This window comes from Populus nigra, chromosome 1 (genome assembly GCF_951802175.1).
Source record: "Populus nigra chromosome 1, ddPopNigr1.1, whole genome shotgun sequence".
Lineage (NCBI taxonomy): Eukaryota > Viridiplantae > Streptophyta > Magnoliopsida > Malpighiales > Salicaceae > Populus > Populus nigra.
Genome location: NC_084852.1, coordinates 17,658,049 through 17,681,992, shown reverse-complemented (window position 1 = coordinate 17,681,992; position 23,944 = coordinate 17,658,049). Strand labels below are relative to the sequence as shown.

At 35.2% G+C, this 23,944-nt stretch overlaps 1 protein-coding gene across 1 annotated transcript; it reads right to left on the bottom strand.

The window, feature by feature from the left end:
* Positions 1 to 1,241: 1,241 nt before the first annotated feature.
* On the bottom strand, positions 1,242 to 22,374 carry LOC133681901 (U3 small nucleolar RNA-associated protein 20). Its single transcript, XM_062105126.1, has 31 exons — positions 22,167 to 22,374; positions 21,908 to 22,030; positions 21,557 to 21,714; positions 20,708 to 20,752; positions 19,615 to 19,693; positions 19,436 to 19,515; positions 19,107 to 19,213; positions 17,995 to 18,177; positions 16,093 to 16,296; positions 15,758 to 15,974; positions 15,588 to 15,662; positions 15,147 to 15,496; positions 13,839 to 14,025; positions 13,460 to 13,712; positions 13,044 to 13,380; positions 12,359 to 12,533; positions 12,103 to 12,243; positions 11,734 to 11,995; positions 11,163 to 11,621; positions 10,285 to 10,748; positions 9,668 to 9,792; positions 9,403 to 9,584; positions 8,928 to 9,305; positions 8,320 to 8,445; positions 7,776 to 7,841; positions 5,837 to 7,695; positions 5,413 to 5,734; positions 4,132 to 4,689; positions 3,409 to 3,933; positions 3,089 to 3,254; positions 1,242 to 2,038 (listed from the first exon to the last, which is right to left on the bottom strand). The coding sequence occupies exons 1-31, from the start codon at positions 22,239 to 22,241 to the stop codon at positions 1,776 to 1,778; spliced, it is 8,544 nt and encodes a 2,847-aa protein (XP_061961110.1). The 5' UTR covers positions 22,242 to 22,374; the 3' UTR covers positions 1,242 to 1,775.
* Positions 22,375 to 23,944: the final 1,570 nt, after the last annotated feature.

Genomic DNA, 23,944 nt, shown 5'->3' with positions numbered 1-23,944 from the left:
GAGGAGTTGGAACAACATTTTACAACTTAAATTAATTATTATTTATGTTGCTTCTCTTCTTCTTCTTTTTTTATTTGCTGATTAGAGTACTATATTAATGATTTTTTTAAAATTAATTTTTAGATTTATAGCTTGTGCTAATTGGTGTTAGTAAGTTCTTCCCTTAAACCTAATGTTTAAAACCTAAATCATGAGGAGACGTACGACAATTAACATGATGCAGGTTCTACCACAGGAAAGAAATAATAGCAGCTTATATAAAGAAAATTCGACAAACAAAACCATAGCGAAAGCTTGTAAATAATAAACTTACAAAAATAAGAAAAATATGATTGTACGTTTAGCATAGACCTTGCTGTATGATACGGAGCTCGGCAGGGGAAATAATGAGCATAGGCCTCCTTGTATAATAATATGTGGCGTAGAAGTTATTGTTTAAGGAAATCTTTATTTAGGAAAATCTACAAAATCATAAAAGAAGAAGAAATTAAAAACTAAAACCTACACCAAAATACGACAAGGAATCCTTTTCTAAATTCTAATATTGCATGAAAAATCCTACACACATTGGGAAAAAAAAACCTTAACAATGTCAAAATTCCGATTCATTGATGAAAAACAGTTTACAATCTTTTTTTTAATATTAACGTGGATGTTCGGGCTAGATTTCACATACCTTAACTAATTTCACGGGTTCTGAAATTAACAACCATATAAACTTTCAATTACCATAAAAACAGTTTACAATCTTGATCATCGTAATCGTAGTTTCCATATTCAATTCTCATGTTATTTAAACAATAACATGTTTTTTTTAATGGCAGCACTAATAAAAAGTTTAGCATGATAACAACTAATAACTTACAATTAATTTAAAATTGCTATTGTTTTCAAAGATAAATTTAAAACAAAGAAACAATGACATATTTCATGTTTTTTTTTATTTTGATTAACCTCACTCACGACTGGGTAGGTCAAGTCTGTCAAGTTTAATTTTTTTTATTAATTTGGAGATAATGATTAAGATTAATTCATTCTAAAAAGAACTGCAGATCCTAAGCTTCCTGGCCCAATATCTCTAGCCCATTACCAGAGTTCTTCTTTTCAGAAGTTGAGAACGGTTAAATTTTTTATTATTATTAAAATAATAATTTTTTTATTTTTTTAAAATTAGTTTTAGATCCAAAAATATAAAAAAAAATCAAAATTTAAAGAAACAATGTGCAGTTCCAAACGGCAAATAAGAAAAAAGCAAAATAGCATCCTGCCAACTGGAACCCCATGAATCTTTACAATCATCTCAAACCTTAGTTGTAGAATCTTTCATTTCTTCTGTTGTGATCCTTACAATGACTCAGAGACCCTTTCGAGAGGCACACACCCTAAAGTATAGGACACGCGGTAGCTCCAGGTTACCTTTAAGAGTTATACATATACCAGGAAAAGCCAGGTTTTCGAATTGAGATTTATTACAGTGATTGAATATTTCAGGTAGCACCTAGAGGATCACAAAGCTGCTGCTGCCTGGACAGAAACCACAAAACTCGGTCCAAGCATCATGTCAAGAATCTCCCCACTCCGATGCCTTATGCTCTCTTCTATGTCTACAGCAAAACTGGTTGATGAGGTAACCCGGCCACGGCCCTGCTACGGTCAAATATGAGCGGTGGGAAACTTGGGCCAGCCAAGGCAAGGCTGGAGTGAGAAAACATCACACCCAGGCAAGGTATCCATCTAATGCCATAACTGTGGCCATTTAAGATGAGCTTCAGATCTTAACGCATCCATCTTCCCATTTTCATTTTCATTGTCATTATCTTCCTTTTCTTGTGGGCACGATTCTTAGCTGCAACCTGTAGCTTCCTCTTGGCATGCCGCACAGGGTTAGTAACAGCCATGACTTTTCCCTCCCGCTTCCTCTTTTCCCTCCTTACCTTGATATTCGTTCGTATGTTGCTATAAACCTGTACAAAATTCTCCATGCCTATAACTTTTCGTATGCGATCACAAACCTCTTGCGCTAACTGCTTCAAATTATCTGGAAGACAGGCCAGCAAATTCTTATCAAATCTCCATGACAAGTATCATGAAATACAAACGAGGCAGTCAAGAAAGAAGAAATTTCAACACAGTTGAATATAAGTTCAAGCAAATACACCACATTGTTATAATTTAAAGAAACACAACCAAAATTCTTCTCTTGTTAGATAAGTTCAGACAACCCGCCACTGTTGGTGAAACGGACATATTCATGATTGATACCCGCAGCAGATAGATCTCACCAATGGTGTGATATGAAGAGTGTTTGGAGAGACCATAATTTTTTTCATTTCAAAATATTTGTTAGATTATTTCTAAAAATATGGATATTCTTTCCAACACGGTTGTACTTTCCAATTATAGCTTTTCTACCTTAAAAAGAAGGCTCTAGAAGAAACAAAAAATGAGAAAATATCAGTCCCCATTCCCCAAAGGCATAATAAAAATTTATGAACAAAAGAATACATTTGCCATAGAGTTCAAAACAGCATGATAATTTCTTTTGCAGTTATTTCCATAATAATGATGGAAACTGACTGCTTAGCAATCAACCAAATATAACCTGAATACAGCTTTATGGTGCAAAGTACACAGCTGAGAAAATAGACAGTCCAACACATGAACAAAGAAATTTTGAGATGGCCTTCAAACATGTCAAAAAACTAGGAAGGTTTCAAGTTCATACTTTGACTTCAGGTTCGAACAAAAACTGGAAAAGATAATAATGTAAACAATTCTGTAACAGTGGTTACTCTTCTTGGATATGGAAGTTTGGCTAGAAGGCATGAAATGCATGTCAGTTTTTAAAAATAAAATAAAATACAAGATAATAAATACCAAATAAAGAACAAAAAGAAGATAAATAACCAGCATCATACATTGACTTCAATGGAGAATCGTGTGACTTTTGGAAGACATTTATATGATTTTCTAAAACTAGATTTAATTAGACCTAAAGATTTTTCTCAGCAATTAAGGGAATACTACAACAGCATTATTCACCTCTGCTCTCAGAAAATGCTAACAGAAAGTGAAATATCAAACTAACCTGGGACAACTTTTCCAGCAAATCCTTCGCAAACTTTATATAAGGGCAGCAGCATGTCAAATGCATAATGTTGGCAGTCATCTTCATTGATGTGAGCTGCAAATTCTTTTTCTTCCTTTGAGAAATGAGCCACAAACTCTTTAAAACAATTGAAGACAGTTTCCATCTGTGGAATATTAGACATTCGAAACAATTACTCAAGGAGCAGAAAAGCAAAAAAGAAATCTCTAAAATCAGAAAAGAAATTTCAAGCAGGTGCAAATATCATAAGCATCCAAATCAAGCTTAGCAATTCAAATAGAACTTTTCCCTGGACCAACCTGAATAGCATCCTTTAGAAGAGCAATATCTCCCATTTTTTTAAGCAAGTTAGAGACTAGAAAATACTGAAGATTATCAGACTGATTCACATTGTCGTGGCGACGTACACCAGAGATCACATGTAAAAGCATGCCTCTTCCTTTTCTTGTATCAAGCAGCTGGAAAGCCTCAAGAAATTGCCCTTGTTCATGTTGGTCAAGGGCAGACCAGAATTTACAAGGATCAACGCATTCCATTCTTCCCATCAAAATATGTGTCGCAAAACTTGCAGTGGCAAGATTATGTGTGATCAGGTTGCTCATGGCATCATCAATAACTTCTGTTTCCAGCTGGCAGCAGAGGGAGACGGCTATCATAAACACTCTACTTGGCCTCATAAGGAAAAACATTCCCAATGACTTCTCAAGGTCTTGCTTGATGGCCTTGTTTGCACTGGCAAAGTAAAACGCAACAAGACGACTTGAAACGTTGCGCAACCATGTGTGAGGATGCAAGAGCAACTCACATATTGCTTCCCATATATCCTGGAAATAAGTAGTGGGCACAACCCCATACACCCCAGAAACAGAAGTTAGCAAATTATAGAGAGGAAAAACCACCAGCATTGCCCAGTAGCTTTAAAAGAAGCAAAACACTACCAGCATTACCAAAAACCTATAATAATGGAAACTAAAAGATCGAACAACTAAAGCAACTCAATAGAGGAATTTGTTTGTCCATACCTCAAAGTCCCTTTCAAAGCATAGATCATGGAAACAATTTAGAATCTTCTCTAGCATAACCAGTGAGTAATACGCCTCTTTCCAGAAAGGAATGGCTGCATCAGAATGATCTAGTAGAGGCTCACTAGCAACAACTTTTACAGCAGACTGCAAGATTTTTTTGCTCACTGGCAATACACTATGAATGTACTTTTCCAAGCTTTTTTTCAAAACCTCAATTTTTTTCTTTGTGACCTCAATTTTTCTTTCTATGCCCTCAATTTTTGCAGACTTGTCCTTAACATTTTTCTTCTTATCCTCAATGTCTTCCTTCATAACCTTGTCTTTTTTAGCCAAAACCTGAACTTCTTCCTCCATGCCCTTAACTTCTTCCTTCATGCCCTCAATTCTTTTAGACTTGTCCTCAATTTCCTTCTTCATGGCCTCAGCTTTTCTAGTCAAGACCCCAATTTTATCCGACATGTCCTTCACTTCCTCCTTCATGCCCTTCACTTCCTCCTTCATGCGCTCAACTTCTTCCTTCATGTCTAAACAAATCTCAACAGGTAACCCCATGGTCTGTACCGAAAAAAATTTGGTACCCATTAGAAAATGGAACGTGCTGAGACAAAGAAAAATACTGAAGAAAATGGAACACACTTGAACCAAGAATCTAAACCTGTTATAAACAGTATAACCTCGCTCATTATGATCAGTTAAAATAATATAACCAGAGAGCACGAAATTTGAAGGAGAAAACAGCATTTGCAGGGGCAACATCCCTCCCATTTTCCTAGAGTATCATTTTTGCCTTCAGCGCATGCAGGTTTAGTGAAAAACAAGGCATGATCACACAGTCTATGATGTAGAACCAGAGGGAGAGAGGGATAAGTAGGATAAAAAAATTAGAATCCACTAGGCAAAACCCTTGATATTCACAAGAAGCACTTCTACTCCAAGAGAAACTAGGGTTCTTCAAATGCAAAAGAACATAATAATTTGAATTGATGATATTTTTGTTCATCAATTAATGGTCTCCACAAAATACATAACATATGTGCTCAAACAAAGCATGTCAAAACCCCAAAGATTTCAAATCCAAATAGGAAATAAATCCTAAGAAAATATAACCCTGACATTGTGTATTACATGACCAAAAAACAAGTATGTTTTACATGACATATAAATCCTAAATCAATGAAATTACATTATTAATGGTGGGACCAAAATACTTCTTTCATTGACTGCATCAGGTAACTTTCATGTATTTGCAACAGAAAAAAAAATTCCATAAAAATTTACCTGAGCACCGAGACTTTGCAGGTTCTGCTTCTCATCCATGTACCAAGATAGAATGAAGTCCATAATGGAATTAAATCCATCTGAGCTTATATGTCGAATGAGAAGCTTTATAACTGCACCGGTCATCAACCGAACTTTATTATCACTATCATTCGCCAAGCACTGGACCAAATGTATAAATAAAGATTGTCCATGTTTCTCCAAAAACTTCTTCTGAGATCCTTGTTGAGAATTGAATTCTTCGATATTGATTTTTCCACATTTGATAATTATTGCATGAAGCATTTCAAGTGCAGCTTCTCTTCCAGTTGAATGCTCATAGCTGCAATAATAGCCAAGTCATTCTTTGAAAAATATAGATAGATACATTTAAATAGATAGATGTAGAACACGAGGGTAAAATTTGAATCCGAGAGACACATGCCTTAAATTATTGAGCAGAAAATCTAAATGTTGTTGCAAGTTTTTCTTTGAAAGACGGTAATGAAGTAGGAATTTCAACAGGATCTGACTGCATTTCTTACGAATCGACTCCACTTGGCTTGTGACCATCAGTTCTGCAACTCGAATAGCCAAATCATACATCTGGGGAACAACTAGCTTCCGATTCACAATTGCTTTTAGGAGTGAGAGGGCGATGAAAGAAGGATTCCTTTCCAGGTCAACGAAAAGTGGAAATTCAATTAGCAGATGCAATTGTTCTGAGGAAAGGGTAACATTAGTACTCCACAGAAGTGCAATTAACAATCGTAGGCATGATTGCATCAAAGGACTGCTAGTGTTTACAGAACTTTGGGCAATATCCAACAATGTCACCTTTATTCTATCAGCCTGGGATGTAAGGGATGGCAACGGCAGTCTTACCAGTGGAGTAAGGCATGTAAGGGAAGCAGATAAAATATCTTCATAATTAGAACTCAAGCAATTGCCTAGCAGTTCAACGAATGGATCCAGCATTGATAAAAGCTGCTCAGCATTTTTATCCAATTTCACTCTCTTTATACGGTTTTGGAATAATCGAAGAGCAAACACAGCAATAAGATGTGAGCACACTGATTTAGTGCCAACAACTCGGCCTGAAGAAACTTTTTTCTGACTCACATCACCTCTACTGTGTAATTTTGCTACTGCACTGGAAGAATTCTTGAAAGAACCATTTTCTTCTTTGATCCAATCTTCAATGAGGCCATATATGAAAATGAATAGGTCAGTCTGATCAGCTGATGGATTATGCTCAATGCCAGCCGCTATGTGATTTAGCATACTTTCCAATTTAGGTTTCACCTTTGGTGTCAGATGCTTCAGCATGTGAGTTGTGACAGGTGAAAGAAGTTTCAAAGCGTGGGTTTTGAATGTTATGTTTTGTGCAATCATTTTCAAGGTTTCAAATGACTTTTGCTTCCTAGTTTCTTTCATTTTGGAAGCAAGCTTTTCCACCTCTTTCTCTTCAGCAACATCTCCAAGAATATCATTCTCTACAGCAGAAAGAAGATCTTGCAAACAATAATCCAACTTCCCACAGACAGGACCTGATAGAAACTTTGACAAGATAAAGTTGAGACTGTATCCCAATACATGGAGTTCATATCCTCTCTTCAAGGTAGCTCGTAGAACCCTGACTATGAACTGCAAATATTCCAGCCCAAGTTCTTTTAAACAAGCGGACAAAGCAAGCCTAGCTTCATCACGAATGCTTTCCATCCGACTTTTTAATTGGTTTGCGATGCGATGAATGATACTTGGAAGTTGTGAATCGATTGTGTCCCCCGGAAGCAACTTTAGAACTTTTAGTGCTGCCACGCTAATGTTCGCATTGACCTTGTCAGAATCAGAGTCCAGTAATTTTTGTATCTTCGGGAGCACAGTTTTATGGAGGCATGCCAGTATTTCAGAAAGCCCAACAGAAGTACCGTTTTTGTGTACCATAGCTGAAGAAGTACCACCAACACATTTGCGCGATACAGCCATAGAACAACTATCAGAGGTGTCAGCTAAACTGCTGTCAGGAGGGTCTTTGACTTCTTGGCTTGAACAAATTTGTGAAAAATGAAACTGGTCCAAGATAGAGCAAATTAGGCGCAACAAAATCTTCTGCTTGTCTAGATGCACATTCATTTCTTGAAAGCACCTAATCAATAAGTTATAATATGACTTCCATTCCATGAGAGCAGAAATTGAGGCAAGAGCTTCCAAACATGCAGATTTGATATGCTCTCCTTTTCCTCCTTGTTCTTCAAGCAATATATTGAAGAAAAGAGGGACAAATATTTTATTTAAGATGTCCTGGAAGATAAAGAAGTACACTGAGATTAAGTTACATGGAGAAATATTTTAAGTATAACATAAGCAATTAAGACAATTACCTCTGATGCGGTACTTTCACTGATAACAGTTTTAAAACGCAACAGAGCCCTTGCTATCATGCGCTTCTGCAATAATGAAGAAATTGTAAGGCTTTTGACTCTCATGAAGAAACAAAGAAATGACTTTAGACACAGACAGTTTTAAAACACAACAGAGCCCTTGCTCTCATGTGCTTCTGCAATAATGAAGAAATTGTAAGGCTCGTAACTCTCATGAAGAAACAGAGAAATGACTTTAGGCACAGAAATTCTCTACGCTATCGTGTGAAAGTGATTTCATTACCCAATACTATTAAAAAATCTGGTACAGGTAAGAACAGCTGTAGTAATTAACACATTTCTCATCGCATTAAATATAAGAAAAGAAACTACAGTAATAAAACATTTCCCAATGCACCATTTTCTGAAATCATGAACTGGGTATTAAAAAAGATGTTCATAATAAATGCCAGTTTATAGCACATACGGACATATTAAAAGATAAAAATGATGTCACATTTAATAAATGTAACTTGTATACAACCTATAAGGGAAAAGAATTTACCTGTAAGTGAATAATATTATTGAAAAAATCTACTTCAGCATCTTCAGAGCACAGAGCTTTGAATGAACTAAACTTCGCCACCTTTGGAAGTTTCAACACCATATCTCGCAACAATTCAATCCATTCCTGAGAAGATGCCAATTCAGTACAACAATCATGACAATACAAAAAAAAATCTCACTCTATCCTGTAAGTCCACCTTTCCATTTTTCCCTTGAAAAGACAGAATGGGTTTTCAATTTTCTATGATCTGCCTATTCCCAGCCTACATTTCTGCACAATGATCTTTGGATTCAAATACCAACTTTTATGAAGGGGAAACTTAGAAATATATACAAGTTAAGCAGTGGTCACTGGACATAGTATATAGTCAATTCTCCTAAAAAATGATATCTTTGAACAGGACCTTTTTATGGAAGAAAGAGAATTTAAAAAGGAACAGTTGAAATAAAGAAATAAGTAACATGATAATGAAATTCCATCTTCGATAGTTCTACGGGAGATCTGCTTTCCACTAGCTGAGCCAAATAAGTTCACATAAATTCTATTATAAAGCACAGGTTAAAATGAATCCAATTCACACAACTAGGCTAAAAGTCTTATCATACCTTTCTAACTGAACTTCTTGCCTTCATTGCATTGCCCATATATTTCAAAAGAAACTTATTTATTGTGCGCTGAATAGATGCCCTTGTCCAACAACCTTCACAGTTTGTTATCACTGGTTGATTTTGATCTTCTCCACAAAGAATTGCAGAGGAAAATTCAACAAATGAGAGCAATGAACTATAAGCGCAGTGCCTTAAAGTTATGTCAACTGATGACATATCATACACACAATGCGACAAAATAACTAATGCTTGATCTACTGGGATAGTATAGAATAAACCAACACCAACTTTTTCATAAGCTTTGAAAACTGTATCATAATCAAGGCCACCCATCTCAGTGGCAGAGGTTGCATTCAATTCATGGAGAAGCTTTGCCTGCATTAAGTCAATATAATCAGAGTTCAAACACAAAAAGCAGAAGTTCCTCTAACAGTAATAACCGCATGAAAAGTACTCAGAAGACAATTATTACCACAAAGAGGAAAGAAGGATCACTTTTAGCAAGAGCATCAAGAAGATCACAAATAGGCAATCGCACATCAAGTCCAACAGAAGTAAGGAGTGGAGAGACTGCTTTAAGAATTTTTGAACCACTCTCACTTCCTACTACTGGAACGATGTCCCGAACTACTTGCAAATATTCAATGCAAACATCTGCAATGACCATTTGTATAAATATAAAATATCCAGGTAGAAGTTAAATAGAATCAATACTTAAACTTAGGGAATACTCTCACCTGAATCTTTATATCTCATTGCTAATGATGAAAGCAAGATATCCACAAGCTGCCTTGCTGGCAATTGATCCTTTATATACTTCGATAGGAATTTGAAAATTCTAATTTGAATCTCTCCCGGATATCTAGCCAATGGAGGAAAAAGAGGGGCACTTAACTAGCATATCTTATTACTGATCCACAAATGAAAGAAAACAAACACATTTTGAAAATGAAACCATTCCATTTTCAAATAGAAAGACCATTAAGCTAGAAATTAATGTATCACAACAAGATCAACAAAGGTGGCAACAAATAGCATTACTTGGTAAACACACTGATTCCAAAAAGAGAAATATTTTATTTGAGAATTATCTTCATGATAAAGTGAATCTCACATTGACTTATGCATGCGCGTGCATACACAAAAAAACAAATCATTAATCATTGCTGTTTCTCAATACTTGCAGAATAGAGTAGTTCTGGAAAATGTATTTAACTTAAGCTGTATGGAAGCACCCTGTATGAAAGAATACGGAATGCAAGGCAAGCAAAACTAACCATTAATTTGAGTTTCTCATATATTTCTTCCTGAATGGGAAAATACATGCAAATTATTTAAAGTGCATAATTAATACCTCTTGGTTGCTTTATCACTTTGAAAGAGATGGTGCAAGCTGTTGATGAGTTCATCAAGGTTCAGAAGTAGAAGTTTTTGTGCAGCATTGTCTTCATCATCCAAATCATCTTCAAGATTCAACAGATTCTCCATGAACTTTAGAACACAAGATATAATAGCCTCGGAAGCTGTTGGGATAGTTAATATTGAAAAAATATTAGGAGCAAGATTCTTTTCTCTAAACAGAAGTGGTACAAGATGGGAACTTCTACTCATCGCCAAAAAGCATGAAAACAATGAACTTGGTTTCTCACTACTAGAACCCTCCTGCTTGAAACTGTCAATTAAAGGTTTCACTGATTTGAAGAACAATTCCCAGAATTCATCGCCAAAATCATGATCATCATACTTGTTCAAAACAAGGGAAACAATTCTTAGGCATAAAGACCGCATATCCTTAAACTGCTTAACGGTTGTGCTTCTCTGCGCATAGGAAAAATTTTAATCATAAACGACCAAACATTGAAAGACAACTTAATGCTAAAAATAAAAAAGAACTATTGTGATCTTCTAATGACATGGAATTAGCTTTTTGGTGAGTTTGTGCCAAGAAAATGTACAATGACAGTAATCACAGCAAGGCAAGTTGTAACATCTAGAATGGAAGGGAGTGTGAGAAGGGAAGATCAGGGTACCATTTTGCAATCAATAAGTAAATGGTGAATAAAAAGGATCACTTCTCCAGCTTTCTTAATTGTGAGTGCATAATTTACTATCAGTCTGTTGTTTTCATTTAGTGTGAAAAAACAAGATAAGCAGGCGTGTACAAACCAAAATTAACTAAAATCTTGACATAAACAGCAAGAATTCACTATAATCAGGACATTTAAACATTACCGCTACTTGATTTAATATCGCATTGTTGTTCTCATGCAATTTCTGGTTGTCACTAGTATTATCTTCGTCTACAGAAGATGCATCCTTCACAGCATCAAGACTTGCAGTGCAGCTTCCCAATAACCGAACCACACATCCCATTAATAGATCCAGAAAAGGTCTGGCGCGTGATTCATCAAACACTCCAAGAATATCTTCCACAACATGCAGAAAGCCAGTCCTCTGCTTCCAAGAAAGGGCCATTATTTTTTCCATGGTGAAATGCTTCAAGATATTAGAGGTTTGAAAATCATCCACAGAACTCTTGCATAAATTCCAAAAAAAAATTGCAGCACTATCAGCTCCCTCCGGTAAAATATGCAAGGGCTTTAATAGTGACACGAAGAAAAGAGTTAACTCGCCAACATCGAGTTGAGCTATGAACCGAAGAACCACCTTTCGTTGATTTATACTTGTGTGCTGCATAAAGAGAAGATATGCAACATTCAATGATATAAGAGACCGCATTCAAAATCAGACAGATGCCATAAAGTTGCTAGATCAATGTGGAAGCTCTTGAAATAGGACATACCTTTCGAGAGGCAAGCATCTTCAGTTTTCGCACTTTTGGCATCAGGAGGAGAATAACAAGAGGCACAAGATTGGCTCTGTGGCCCTCTTCAATGACTGCAGATTCTCTGCTTAAACTCCATGTTATTAGTTCTTCTCTTAAATGGTTTGAACTGATCAAGTTTCTCAAATGTTGCTCATATTGGAGCAAGAAATCATCTTTCCAGGTTAAGAGGCAATCTAGGACACTCGTTTGTATATGAACATCATCTTCATCAATGAGCCTGGTAAAAACAACCAAGCAGTTTTTGAAGAACTCAAACAACCAATATTAAAAAAGAAAAGGAAAAGGCAAGTATAACAACAAAGTATCCCCTAGAACTGCACCAACCTTGTTTGCAGAACATCTTTTACAAACTGATTTTGGTAGAAGGCCTTAGAGTTCCTCATAAGTTTCAGCAAGTTTAACCATTCTTTGAGGATGCCCTTCCACTCCTTACCTTTGCAAGTAACTGGATTGAATAATCCCACACTGCACTTGCAAATTCACATGTAGACACAATCATGTTGTAAAGTTTGCAATTTGTCATCCAAACCAAAAACAGTGATCCTCCCTACACAAGAGAACGACAAGAAAATGTGCCTACCTAGCAAGATCATTATTGTTGTAGCCCAAAAACTTCAAGAACAAAGGTATTATTTGTCGAGAACGAGATTCAGCAACAGAGGGAATTTTTTGCAGAGTTTGAAGCAATGAAGATAGAACAGTGGCACATGGTGTGCTATCAGATACAGGAGTGACAAATGAACACTCAGCCAAGTCTGAGAACAAGCAAGAGAATTATCAGATTTTCAGAGTGATAACATAGCTACAAAATTAGCAAGAGGACTAGGCTCAATAATCACCTGTCTTATCATTGTAAAAAAACTTTCTATTTTTCCATTTTACTAGGTAAATCAAGGATAAAATACACCAGGGGTATTACCCAGAAACATATGAGCTATAAAAGAACCAGCATATCATGTTCTGACAACTGAAAAGAAACTCACAATAGAAAAGGGAAAAACCTGCACCATTGACAAGTTGAAAGCCCTAACCAAGGGCATCGTATGACACAGGAGTTAACATAAACATCTATCAATACAATTCCTTTTTGGTTCACTGAGAGACCCATGGGCCTTGGGATAACACAATTTTGGGCTACAAAATACATTACTTACCATTGGATTTTCCCCTTGAGGACAAGTGTTTTCTTAAAGGGAAAATAAGGATTAATAAACACGGAAAAAGCTTTTATAAATAAGCATAAAAGAGAAAATCATATCACATACCACTGGACTGGTCAGACAATTCAGCACTTCCTCCAGGTTTATCATGAAACATATGAAATACAGATTGGCAATGTTCAAGATAACAAACAAATTTGTCCCATGCAAGGGCAACATGCTTGCCAATTAGAACTGCAAGGCATTCAGATGCCGAAGCCCATTGATAACTAAAACGGTTATGGAAGATGCCAATCATCCCACTCAACAAAGTGGGTATATAAGCCTCAGCTATTCTTCCAGCAGAAAGCCCCATCTGTATTCTAGAGATCAATAGGACAACTTTCCTGCTGGTAGATATTGAAAGTGTAGTTGCCTCGATCGAGAGAAGAAGTTGAAGAACCTGTAAGTTCAAACAGCAGTTGCCAGAGAATTAGAGTAGGGAGTCAAATAATGAGTGGCAAGACCTTAGATATACATACATCAATGCTCTGACTATCCTCGGGGCATGTCTCAGAAAATTCTGTTTTCATTTTCTTCTCAGGTGGCTGGTCTATAGCTGACATTTGACAACCTTGAGGTTCATAGTGACACAAAATTCTTAGAGTCGAAACGCGAATCCCCTTGTCAGGATTGCACAAATTATCAGCAAATACATCAAATGCATCCACAGCCTTCTTCCCTTCAAACTCGGGATGATATGTTTTATGGCTGGTGTCTGCTTCCAGCGTTGACCTAAAATATTAATGATAGCAAAATGTTATAGAAGTGCACAGTTTTCAAACAAACAATAGGTATTCAAGATCCAAGTAGAACGGTGACTTAAGAAAAGAAAAACAAATATCAAACAAATCAACCTACCCATGCACATGGTCCAAATAATCAGCAACAGCAGACAATACTTGCGAGGATGACTTGTATGTTTTTGCAAGACGCAGAACTTTGCTTGTTTCTTCAAGCTCAAACTTTTTACCGCATTTGTAATAGGAACTTAAAGAAGCACCAATTAAGCTTTGCCAAGTATGTTTAGGAAAACCTGCAATATTTTCTGAAAGAAAAGAATATAAATAACCTAGATTCAAGCAAAAGAAAATCTACATGATGAAACAAGCTGACAAGCATATTATGCCAATTAGTTACAACATTTTACCAACCACCTCCATTTAATGCTCTTCACGAGGCTACACCTTCTTAGTTAACTTTTTATACTTATAAGGTGTCTTTGGTATGGCGGTGTAAGCTTGGAAAGGCAGTTTGAGGAGTAATTGGGCAAAGAATCACAAAGATACTTCTGAAACAACACTTTTTAAGCATGTGAGTTTGCAGTTTGCAAGTTGTGACCACATCCCCAAAATGTGGAATGATATTTCATAAACTTAAACCGTATCTCATTCTAGCCTCAATTTCCTGGCTGAAAATGGATAAAAATGCACGCTGAAAAGCAATTTGCTATCTTTAAGAATCAAGAAACAGCTGGATATTAACAGTTCCACTGTCTCTCCCGCTAACCAGCATGAATTTGATTCCTTAGAGCTCATGTCTTAACTTATGTAGGGTCATGCATAATTATACCTTTCTTGTATGATTGGGCAGTACAGATTGATAAAACATGCATGAAGCAGAATTTGTAGCAAAAACAGACACTGAAGCAAGGGATTCTTTGTGGCTGCCTAGGTGCCTAAACTTGTTGGATCTGCATGCTCAACAACAATGATAACTTTCAAGATCACATTTAATAGTTTTATTTCAAAATATTTTATAACTTCACGATATTGCCTACTACATTACCTCCTTTGGATAAAAGATAACACGCTTTATCCAGCAGTCAAAAATGTGTATTTAGGACTATGATATTAAAACAGCTTCCTTTGATCTTTAGAGCAGTAAATGCCATTTGTAACAAAGAGAAAAGGCTTTTCATAATACTAAGCTACAAACTCAATCAGGAAAATAATGTATTCATAAATAACAAGAAATATCACACCAAACACACTTTTGACATTTGATCAATAACATAAAAAGAAACTCTCAGTGCAGGACTCAAACGAAGGTCAGGCTCAATAGAATGCAAGTATAACATATACAACCCATTCTTGAAAACAAATGTAGCAAAGCATGGCGGGAACTTAAAAGTTCATTAAGCTTGAAACATAGAGATAAGATTTTTACCAGCCTCAATTATAAAAAGCCGATCAAGTGCGTCTATCAGATCCATTAACAAGGATGGCATTTCTTGAAGGTCCATCATGTAAGGATAGCAGCAGACAACTTGCCACAGCAGAGTCAACTCACCCCTTTCAATTGGAGTAAATGAGCCATTTCCATTAACGATATTATCAATCACAGCCAGCCAGAAGCGCACTGTCTGTTGCAGAAAACCAGTAATCCTTGAATATCGTCCTTCAGGTGAACCATCTAAAAAGTTGGATCTAAGAGGATCCATTTGCAGTTTCTCACAGAAAGTCAAAAGCAGAAATACAATCTCTTTCTGTGAAGTTTCTATTAAATCATTCATCGCACTGAAAACCCAATAGAAAATGTCAGAGACTATGCATTCAAACTACAGACCAATGGGGGCATCCCAAAATCAACTGTAAATATGAATCTTACCTCAAGATATTAGCTCTGAATTCATATAGTATGCACGGGTCTCTCTTCATTAGCTCACTTAAAAAGGTCAAAATGCTGAAAACACAAGCCCAAACATAAGCCAGTAGAAAAGGAACACAGGGACTATATGGATGACACAAAAAACTAAACTGTTTCATGACAGACAATACCTTGAATTCCTCAACTTGAATGCAGGAGCCCATTGCAACAAACAATGCGAGATGGTAGCCATATCATTGGAACTCTTGAGCCCATCAAGAGTGCATAGCAATAATTGTAGAACCTTATCAATAACTTCAGAGAAATGGTTTTCTCCCTTCAAAGCAACATAAGGAATGATAAACCTCTCAAAAAGTTTTTTCACACATTCAAGCATAGGTTGGTAATCTGTTCAACATCAAGGCAGTTTAAGATCACAATGTAAGAGTTACATGAAAACAAGTGCAAATAACAACCTAGTGGGTCAATTAAGGAATCGATAACCTTTACCAAAATTATCACTTACCAGAAATTTTGTGGCCATCATTAATTTGGGCGCTTGATATAAGCAGTGACAAAAAGCGACTTAGATACGGCAAGTGATCATTGATTGCATAGTAGTCTATTTTCTGATATAGGCTATTCCACAAAAAATCTAATTCCTTTGGTTCTAGCTCCTCACATAAACGTTGAAGGGTTGTAGTTAGAACTTCATCAACAGTGTTAGAACCTGCAAATTGAAATGGGGACAATTAAAGTTCCTAAATAGTCAAATAATAATTCCCATTGCTGTCTTTCTCCATTCCCCATAAGTGACATTTAGACAAAAAGAAAATTTGTGGGAGCACAAGAAAGCACCACCAGTTTAGGAGATCATCCATTAAAATGAAGAAATATCAAAGCATCAAACTACCACAGAAAAAATAATTAAGGGAAGAAGAATATGCATTGCAGGTCAGAATTACCACTAAATGAAAAGTTTAGATATCAGGGTGTATCTTAAAATTTCAACCAATCTTCATACAGCTCAATCCATCCGAACCTTGTGCTTCAATTTTTTTTCTCTTGGAGCCAGCTGACTTGTGCTACTTTGGATCAAAAGATGAGAAGTCAAAAAGATGACCATCATAAGTAGCACCTTTAAATCAATCTTATGGTTTTAATTAAATGTGTAATCCTGCTCTTGTAAATCCAATATTATTTTGATCCCTACAAGAAAACTGAAAACTAGTTTACTACAGAATATAGCTCTGATATAAAAATAAATAAATAAAAAATAAACCAAATTAATTGTCCTTTTTCTTTTGGCTTGGATGTAAATGAACGGGTTAATTGATTGTTAGTATTGCCTCAGATCACTGTCTGAAGGAACCAATGTTATTCCCATTTTAACATTCCTAAAGTAATCTTTATTTCACAGTCAAGGTTCCCACCATAACAAGCCTTCATCTCGACAGTGGTGCCCAAAAAATTTATCATCAATGAATGGGTAAATTGATTATTGGACTTTTTGTTGTTTGTGGGTTTTGGGAGGGAAGAGTTAAAAGATTATGGTTTTGCACCACCCAAGTTGTCATTTGGTGTACTTAATTAGAGAGAAATGCTGGAGCTTTCAGGAACCAGAACACTACCAGACAATTGTTATGGATAGGATAGGTTTCCTTCTCCCCTGAAGTGCCATGCTTCAGGTGCTTTTATGGGTGTTTCCTTAATCCTAACTGATATTCAGAAGCATTGAGCTCCTTTATTCTTTTTCTTTGTTTTGGTTTATTTTCCTTAAGGATATCTGATTCTCCATTGAGTTTTGAAGAATACTTTGGAGGATATCTGAATATGACTTCTGTCATCGAAGAAAAAACATTAATATTTTCTCACAAGTCCTAGCCCCTTGAACCATCCTCACCCCTTTCTGAGATTGTGTATACATAAACATGCACACGCACACGATGGAACAAACTCAAACACGTAACATCTAACCTCGGAGAAGGCTTTTTCTTGTGTCTCAGTAAATGTGAGGCAGAGACATTTTTAGAGGTGCACAGAGACATTTGGTGCTATTTAACTACATGGGAAGCATACAAGAATGAAACCACATGAAAAGAATAACTGTAATGTCAAATTCTTCAGGAGAAAAAATTTCATGTGTGATGTAATTTAATAAACCATAAAGCATAATTCTTTGATATCTGGACTGATTTTCTCAAAACACAAATCAGCTGGTAATTGAAGCAAGATTTCCACGAATGATGTGCAAGATGGCTTATAAATTTCAATTAGGGGGGAAAATTATTTTCTCTCGCACCTTTACAAACTTGAAATCAAAGAACTTCAAATTTATATCTTAGTGGTTTAGAAAGAAGCAATAAAATGGTAAGAAATAGAGCCATAAATGATCAATATCAGACCATGTCTTAGTGTAAGAACTTGCCTTGATCACACTCATCACCAATGCTGAATATTTTTTTGCTTGTCAACTGCTGCAGTACCCGATCCGGTCTTGAATAAGGCTTTGACATGGTTCCTCTCATAACAAAATAAAGCAAAGCGCTGGCTCCATAATTTTTCACAGGTAATGGTTTCTTGACAACCTCAAGAATGACCTTTGCAATACCTGTAAATAGATATTCACATCATTAAGTTTAATAGGAACTCAAATTCAACACAAGAGAATCCAAAGAACCACCAGGCCAAGAATTTGAGTTCATTTACTCATAACTAATGAGCTGGAACCTAAAAACAGAATGCAATTACTTCTTCTTTTTTCCAATTCCTTTTAAACAAAGAAATAGATTTTAAAAGAGTTAAGAAAAATAAAGATACAAAAAAAACAATGGTTGTCCTCAAAAAACAAAAATAAACAACAATCTTTTTAAATCATAAACACAAATACATTTATACGCAGCCTTTACCTAAACCAAGTTTTGATCAAAGGAAGAACAAGAAAATTACAAAGATGATGAGAAAGAGCACAGAAACATCCTTCTCTACCACATACCCTCCATAACCACGTCAGAAAATCATGCAATAAAAACTTTTTATCCAAAAAATTAAGTTATCGCACCATGTCCCAAGTAGATTGATCTACTGATAAATATACAATTCATTCCTTATTGAGCTTCTAAGTATAATCAGTGCCCATCCATAATTGTCCAAAGTCCAAATGGCAATAGGAAAGCAGTATTTGGCGTTCTCAGCCCATAGATTTGTTATTTTGCAAAATGATAAAAGATCAGCCAAGATTCCACAAGTTTACACAGTAGTTGGTCTTGAACTAGGATTTTAGGCTTTAATTGAGTTTGTGACAAAAGATATAAAGCAGACAATCTGCCAGAGAACAATTTGTTCAGTGAAAAATAAAAAATTACGCTTGAACAAAATGGAAAAATGAATTCAGTAATGCATCCTGTGTAAACAGGAGAATCACACTTTGCTTATAAACATGTAAGACAGGGATTTTCTTATCCTTTTTCATTAAGATTGGAAAATAGAAACAGATTGATCATGCAAGGGACTGGTTCAATAAATTACAGTAGGGTATACCTTTCCTAAGCTGCCCCTCAGAAGCATTTCTCAGCAATAATGATGTTGTTGCTGCCATAAATTCTTGGACATACTCCTTAGGGTAATATCTTAATTTTACTGTTAGCCTACCAAAAAATAAGGTTAAACATGTAAGAAACACACTCGCACAAGAAATACACTTAAAATCTCCAGTCTAGTTTCCTGGAATTTGTCAAAGCTCGGCATCAAAAGTTCCTCACAATAAGATTGGTTTTTTATCTGCCCAACAGAAAAACAAAAATTCCTGCAAAATAACTACAAGCTCTTCATTTACCAGAACAAATCAAAATAGCAAAAATGGTACTCACTTGAGCACATCTACAAGCCTATTGTTTTCCAAAAGAGATTTTTGCAAATACATCAGAATATATGACCATGCCACGAAAATCTGCAAAACAAAGATCAAATGTTTAGGGATAAATATCAAGCTAGATAGTCCTATAAAAATGGAACTCACGAATTAACTACAAAGAAACCAAGGCTAGACCTGCTCGATGATATCTGGCTCCCTATCAGCACCACTTTTGAGGAGAGACACCAATGAATCAACAATCCTCGGTAGAAAGCTAGGCAGACAAAAAATATGCACATGTAACAAATTATACAACAGACATGACTTAACAACTTATAAAGATGGAAAACAGCGGGTGTCCACTAAGGCAAAACAAACAATCAAAATTAAATGGGATCTATTTAGCAATCTGCAGCTCTATTCCACTCAAACAAGGAAAAAAAATTAGTATAATATGTGGCCATGATCAAAGTGCAGTCCAAGAGTTAAAGCCTTCTTTGGCTATCCAAATACCCAAAAAAGGTAGAAAACTAGAGAGGGGAGAAAGCTAAGAGAGCTTAGAGATAAAAGTTTAAGAAGGGACTGAGCACGAGATGAATCAACTTGTACCGTCATAGCCAAAAACATACAAATCAAGTAACACTGCAACATAATTTTGGTTACAGATAATCAATTAAAGAGTGCTAGATGTTTTCACAACTAAAGCATATAGGAAACTATTAAATGAAAATACAAAAAGTAAGACCTAACTTCAAAGTGTAAAATACATAATGACCCGAGGAAACAACAAGAGACTTTAAATGCAGTGGAAAAGGAGAGCAAAAGGCAGAAGACATAGATATATGATTTTAATACATCTTTTAATGCTATCCCCCCCACCCCCAAACACAAACACACAAAAGAAAATAAAAAAGACAATCACTCCTCTCTAATAAGATATTCCACCTAACAAAAATCTTAGTGCATGATAACCAACTTTATCCTTTGCCTCGTCTACCCAATGCATAGCGCACCCCTTCATTCTCAACACTGCATCACAATAAAGGCATTTTTGTTGTTTCTTGTGCAAGAGAGATGGGTGGAAAATTCATCACCTAAGTTTGTATTGTTCAATTGCTTGGCATCCTTCATAAATGTACAACATTAGACCATCTTTTCACCAGTTTCTTTTCTTTTCGTTTTTTTTTTTTGTTGCAAGGGTTGGTATGTTTCATAATATGTGAAGCCTAATTCTGATTATCGAAGACAGGAAATCAAAGACAGATAGAAATAAAGGGCAGGAACTCACGAGACAAAGTCATCAGGAAGATCTCTACATAAAGCTGCAATCAACCTGTACATAAAAAAGGATTATTTTATTTCAGACTGCATAAAGTAGAAGAAAAAAAGGTCAAAGTTAAAAGAAATAAAAATAAAATCAGAATTTGGACAGTTCTTTTCTCCATGGAACTGGTTTCTAAATTACTCAAAGATTTAATGGCAGGTCGCATGATTAAATAATCATTTTAAACAACAGCATGGAATGTGGAACAACCATAATTGAGAAGCTGAGAAAGCTTGTTTGACCCACTCCATAATTGATCATCTTCTGTTTCTGAAAAGACATAGGCCATTCTTTTGAACAACAACAAATGAGCTAATTTCCTTCCTGTTACAGAGTGGGTATCTTTGACTACAAACACACATTTATATCAAAAACTTAGCGGGAAATGACCAGCTAGGTAAGACTTGAGTAAAAGTCGGTAAGCATTATTCCCGCATATTTTGGATTTAATAATTACTATCTACAGATACACCCCAATATAACACCACCTACATACAACCTACATCCCTCAGCAATAATAACCGGACCGTTGACAATGCCTTAGTACTAATTCATCAGTAATCCCCATGCGGAAGATAGTAGATAAACATTACTATATTTCCAAGTAAAAAAACTTAACACGCATTTGATAGCATTTTCTTCCTTGAGATAAATTACACCACAACCAAAAGGCAGAATCTAACACCGACAGTAAAATTCATAAAAAAAATCTGAAAGCATTTTGTTTTCCTTGATAGCATTTACAAACTTCAATTAGGCTTTTTATATATGAAAAAACATATCACAATTCAATAAAACAGGTTTGCATTATACCTGAGAATCGCTTCAACTGATAGTCGTGCTTTCACTTGTAATCTAGAAAGAAGTTGCGAAAAAATGGTTTCTTTGTGTAATATCACCAAAGGTAATGTTTGCACAAAGGGCATCATCTCCTCGTAAAATGAGATGAAATCTTCTGCTGTATTTAATTCCTGAATTGTGATGACACGAACTATAAGTAGAATTGCTTCTCTATACGTATGTTTCAAAACAAAAATCATAATTCCACTAATTACACAGCTCCCCACTCACCGAACTCATCTTTCTAAAAGCAAACTTCCGAAATAAAAATTTAAAAAAAAAAACATAAAAAGAAACTAGCAAACACAAGGTCGGGTCGCATACCCTAAATTCGATAAGGCAGTCCCGCAGAAAAGTGGACCCCTCTGATGGGGAAGACTTAATTTTATTAAGACTTGAATAAACATCAATTTCAATTTCTTCAATTCTCTGTGAGAATGTCTTGAACTGCAACAACAAAAATTTAAAAACAAAATCAATACAAAAGGAATAAATCACATTAAAAACCGAAAAGATGAAGAAACTAAGTAAAAAAAAAATTATTGAGATCGTGCGTTGTGGGGAGAGAGAGCGAAAGCCTTACAACAAAACGGCGGCCATGGAGACCCGGGGATTTGTTGAGCGACTTAACCGCCCGAGCATGAGACGGCGTCGCCATGTTGAGACTGCCTGCCTTTGAACGGTTCAAATTTGCGTGGTGAGACTGTCTGCCCTGTGAATTGTTGCGGAGGTATCAGGGTTTTACCAATTTAGTTGTTAGGGTTTAAGAAAGAAGTGTAAAACAGTTAAGCATCAGCGGTTAGATTGAAAATATATAAATAATTTGGAGTATTTATATTTTGTTTTGATGGGCTTTATCCTGGGCTTAGGCTTGGTCTTAATAATGGGCTGGGTTAATTGTCTGGGCTGGACTGGTTAGAGAAACAGAAATAGTAATTTTATAATCGTGTCCCCTTCTTAGACTTCTTGGCAGTGTAGTAGCGGTTACTTTTCAAATTATTTTTTGTATTAAAATATAAATAAATAATGTTTTATTATTTTTAAAAAATTATTTTTGACATCAACACATCAAAACGATCAAAATCGTGTAAATCATATTAAATTTTAGCACAAAAAAAATTAAATTTTTTTGGGAACGTGGTGCAAACTGCGTTCCCAAACATGTTTTTATTCTCTTTCTAAATTTATGTTTCTTAATAGTAATTAAGAGTACTATAAATATAAATATAAAATAAGATTTATGTAATGTTTTCTTACATTTGGGCCCTGTTTGTTTGCAGGAAAGTAAATTCCGGGGAAAGTGAATTCCGGGAAAGTATTTTCTGATGTTTAGTAGTATTATGGAAAATAAACTGGAAAACACTTTCCAGTGTTTGGTTATGTTATGGAAAATGAACTGAAAAATAATTTAATAATGAATTAATTTTTTTTTCAAGTTTATCTAATATATATAAAATATTTAATCACTTCCAATAAAAAAATGAAATCTAAAAAGTATAGTGATGATTTTTTTTATTATATCCTATATTCATACATAAGCTTATGAAATATTTCTACAAAAAGCCTATTAATATATTTTTTTCAATTTTAAAAGCTTAAAATAAGTTTTTTTTTTCATATGAAGAAAGCCAAATTAGTTTATGGTAAGAGTTATATATTTGAGTTTTTTTTTTTGTATGAAGAATTTTTTATAAGATCAATACATACAAAAATATTTTTTATGGGTTTTTTGGATAAATATTTTTTTTATACGGGTAAAGGCAATTATCTCTTTAATATCCCTTTAATATATATCAAATAAACATCAAGATATAAATATAAATATCTAACATCAAACATAATCATACATAAATATTAAGTTTCGATGTCATATACATACATATTAGTTTAAATTACAAATATAAACATGCTAGACCGAATTAAACAAGTAAACATACTCATTAAATAACAAACATAGTCTGAACCCAAATTTTGAACATAGTCAAACCATCTTAGCTAGCAGGCCTGTAGTAGTGGTGATTCATAAAATTTTGAACCCAAATTTTCCTCAAATTAGCATTTTTTGCCATAAATGCTTTTGCCAACATTTCATTTTGGACCAAATGATCAAATGCATCCCCAAGAATGATCTCATCAAAGCCTTCAATTTTCATCACTTCCGTATACAGCGCATTAACATCAAGTTGATTTTTGTTGAGGCTTTGAATTGCAAATGCTACATCTCCAATCTGTTTAGATAACTTTTCAAGACCATCATCTTCATACATATGATTTCTCTTCCTATGTTGCCTCTTTTGTGTACTAGAGGAAGATGTTTCTTTTCCCTTATAACTTTCTTCATATTCACCTTCATTTTCAATT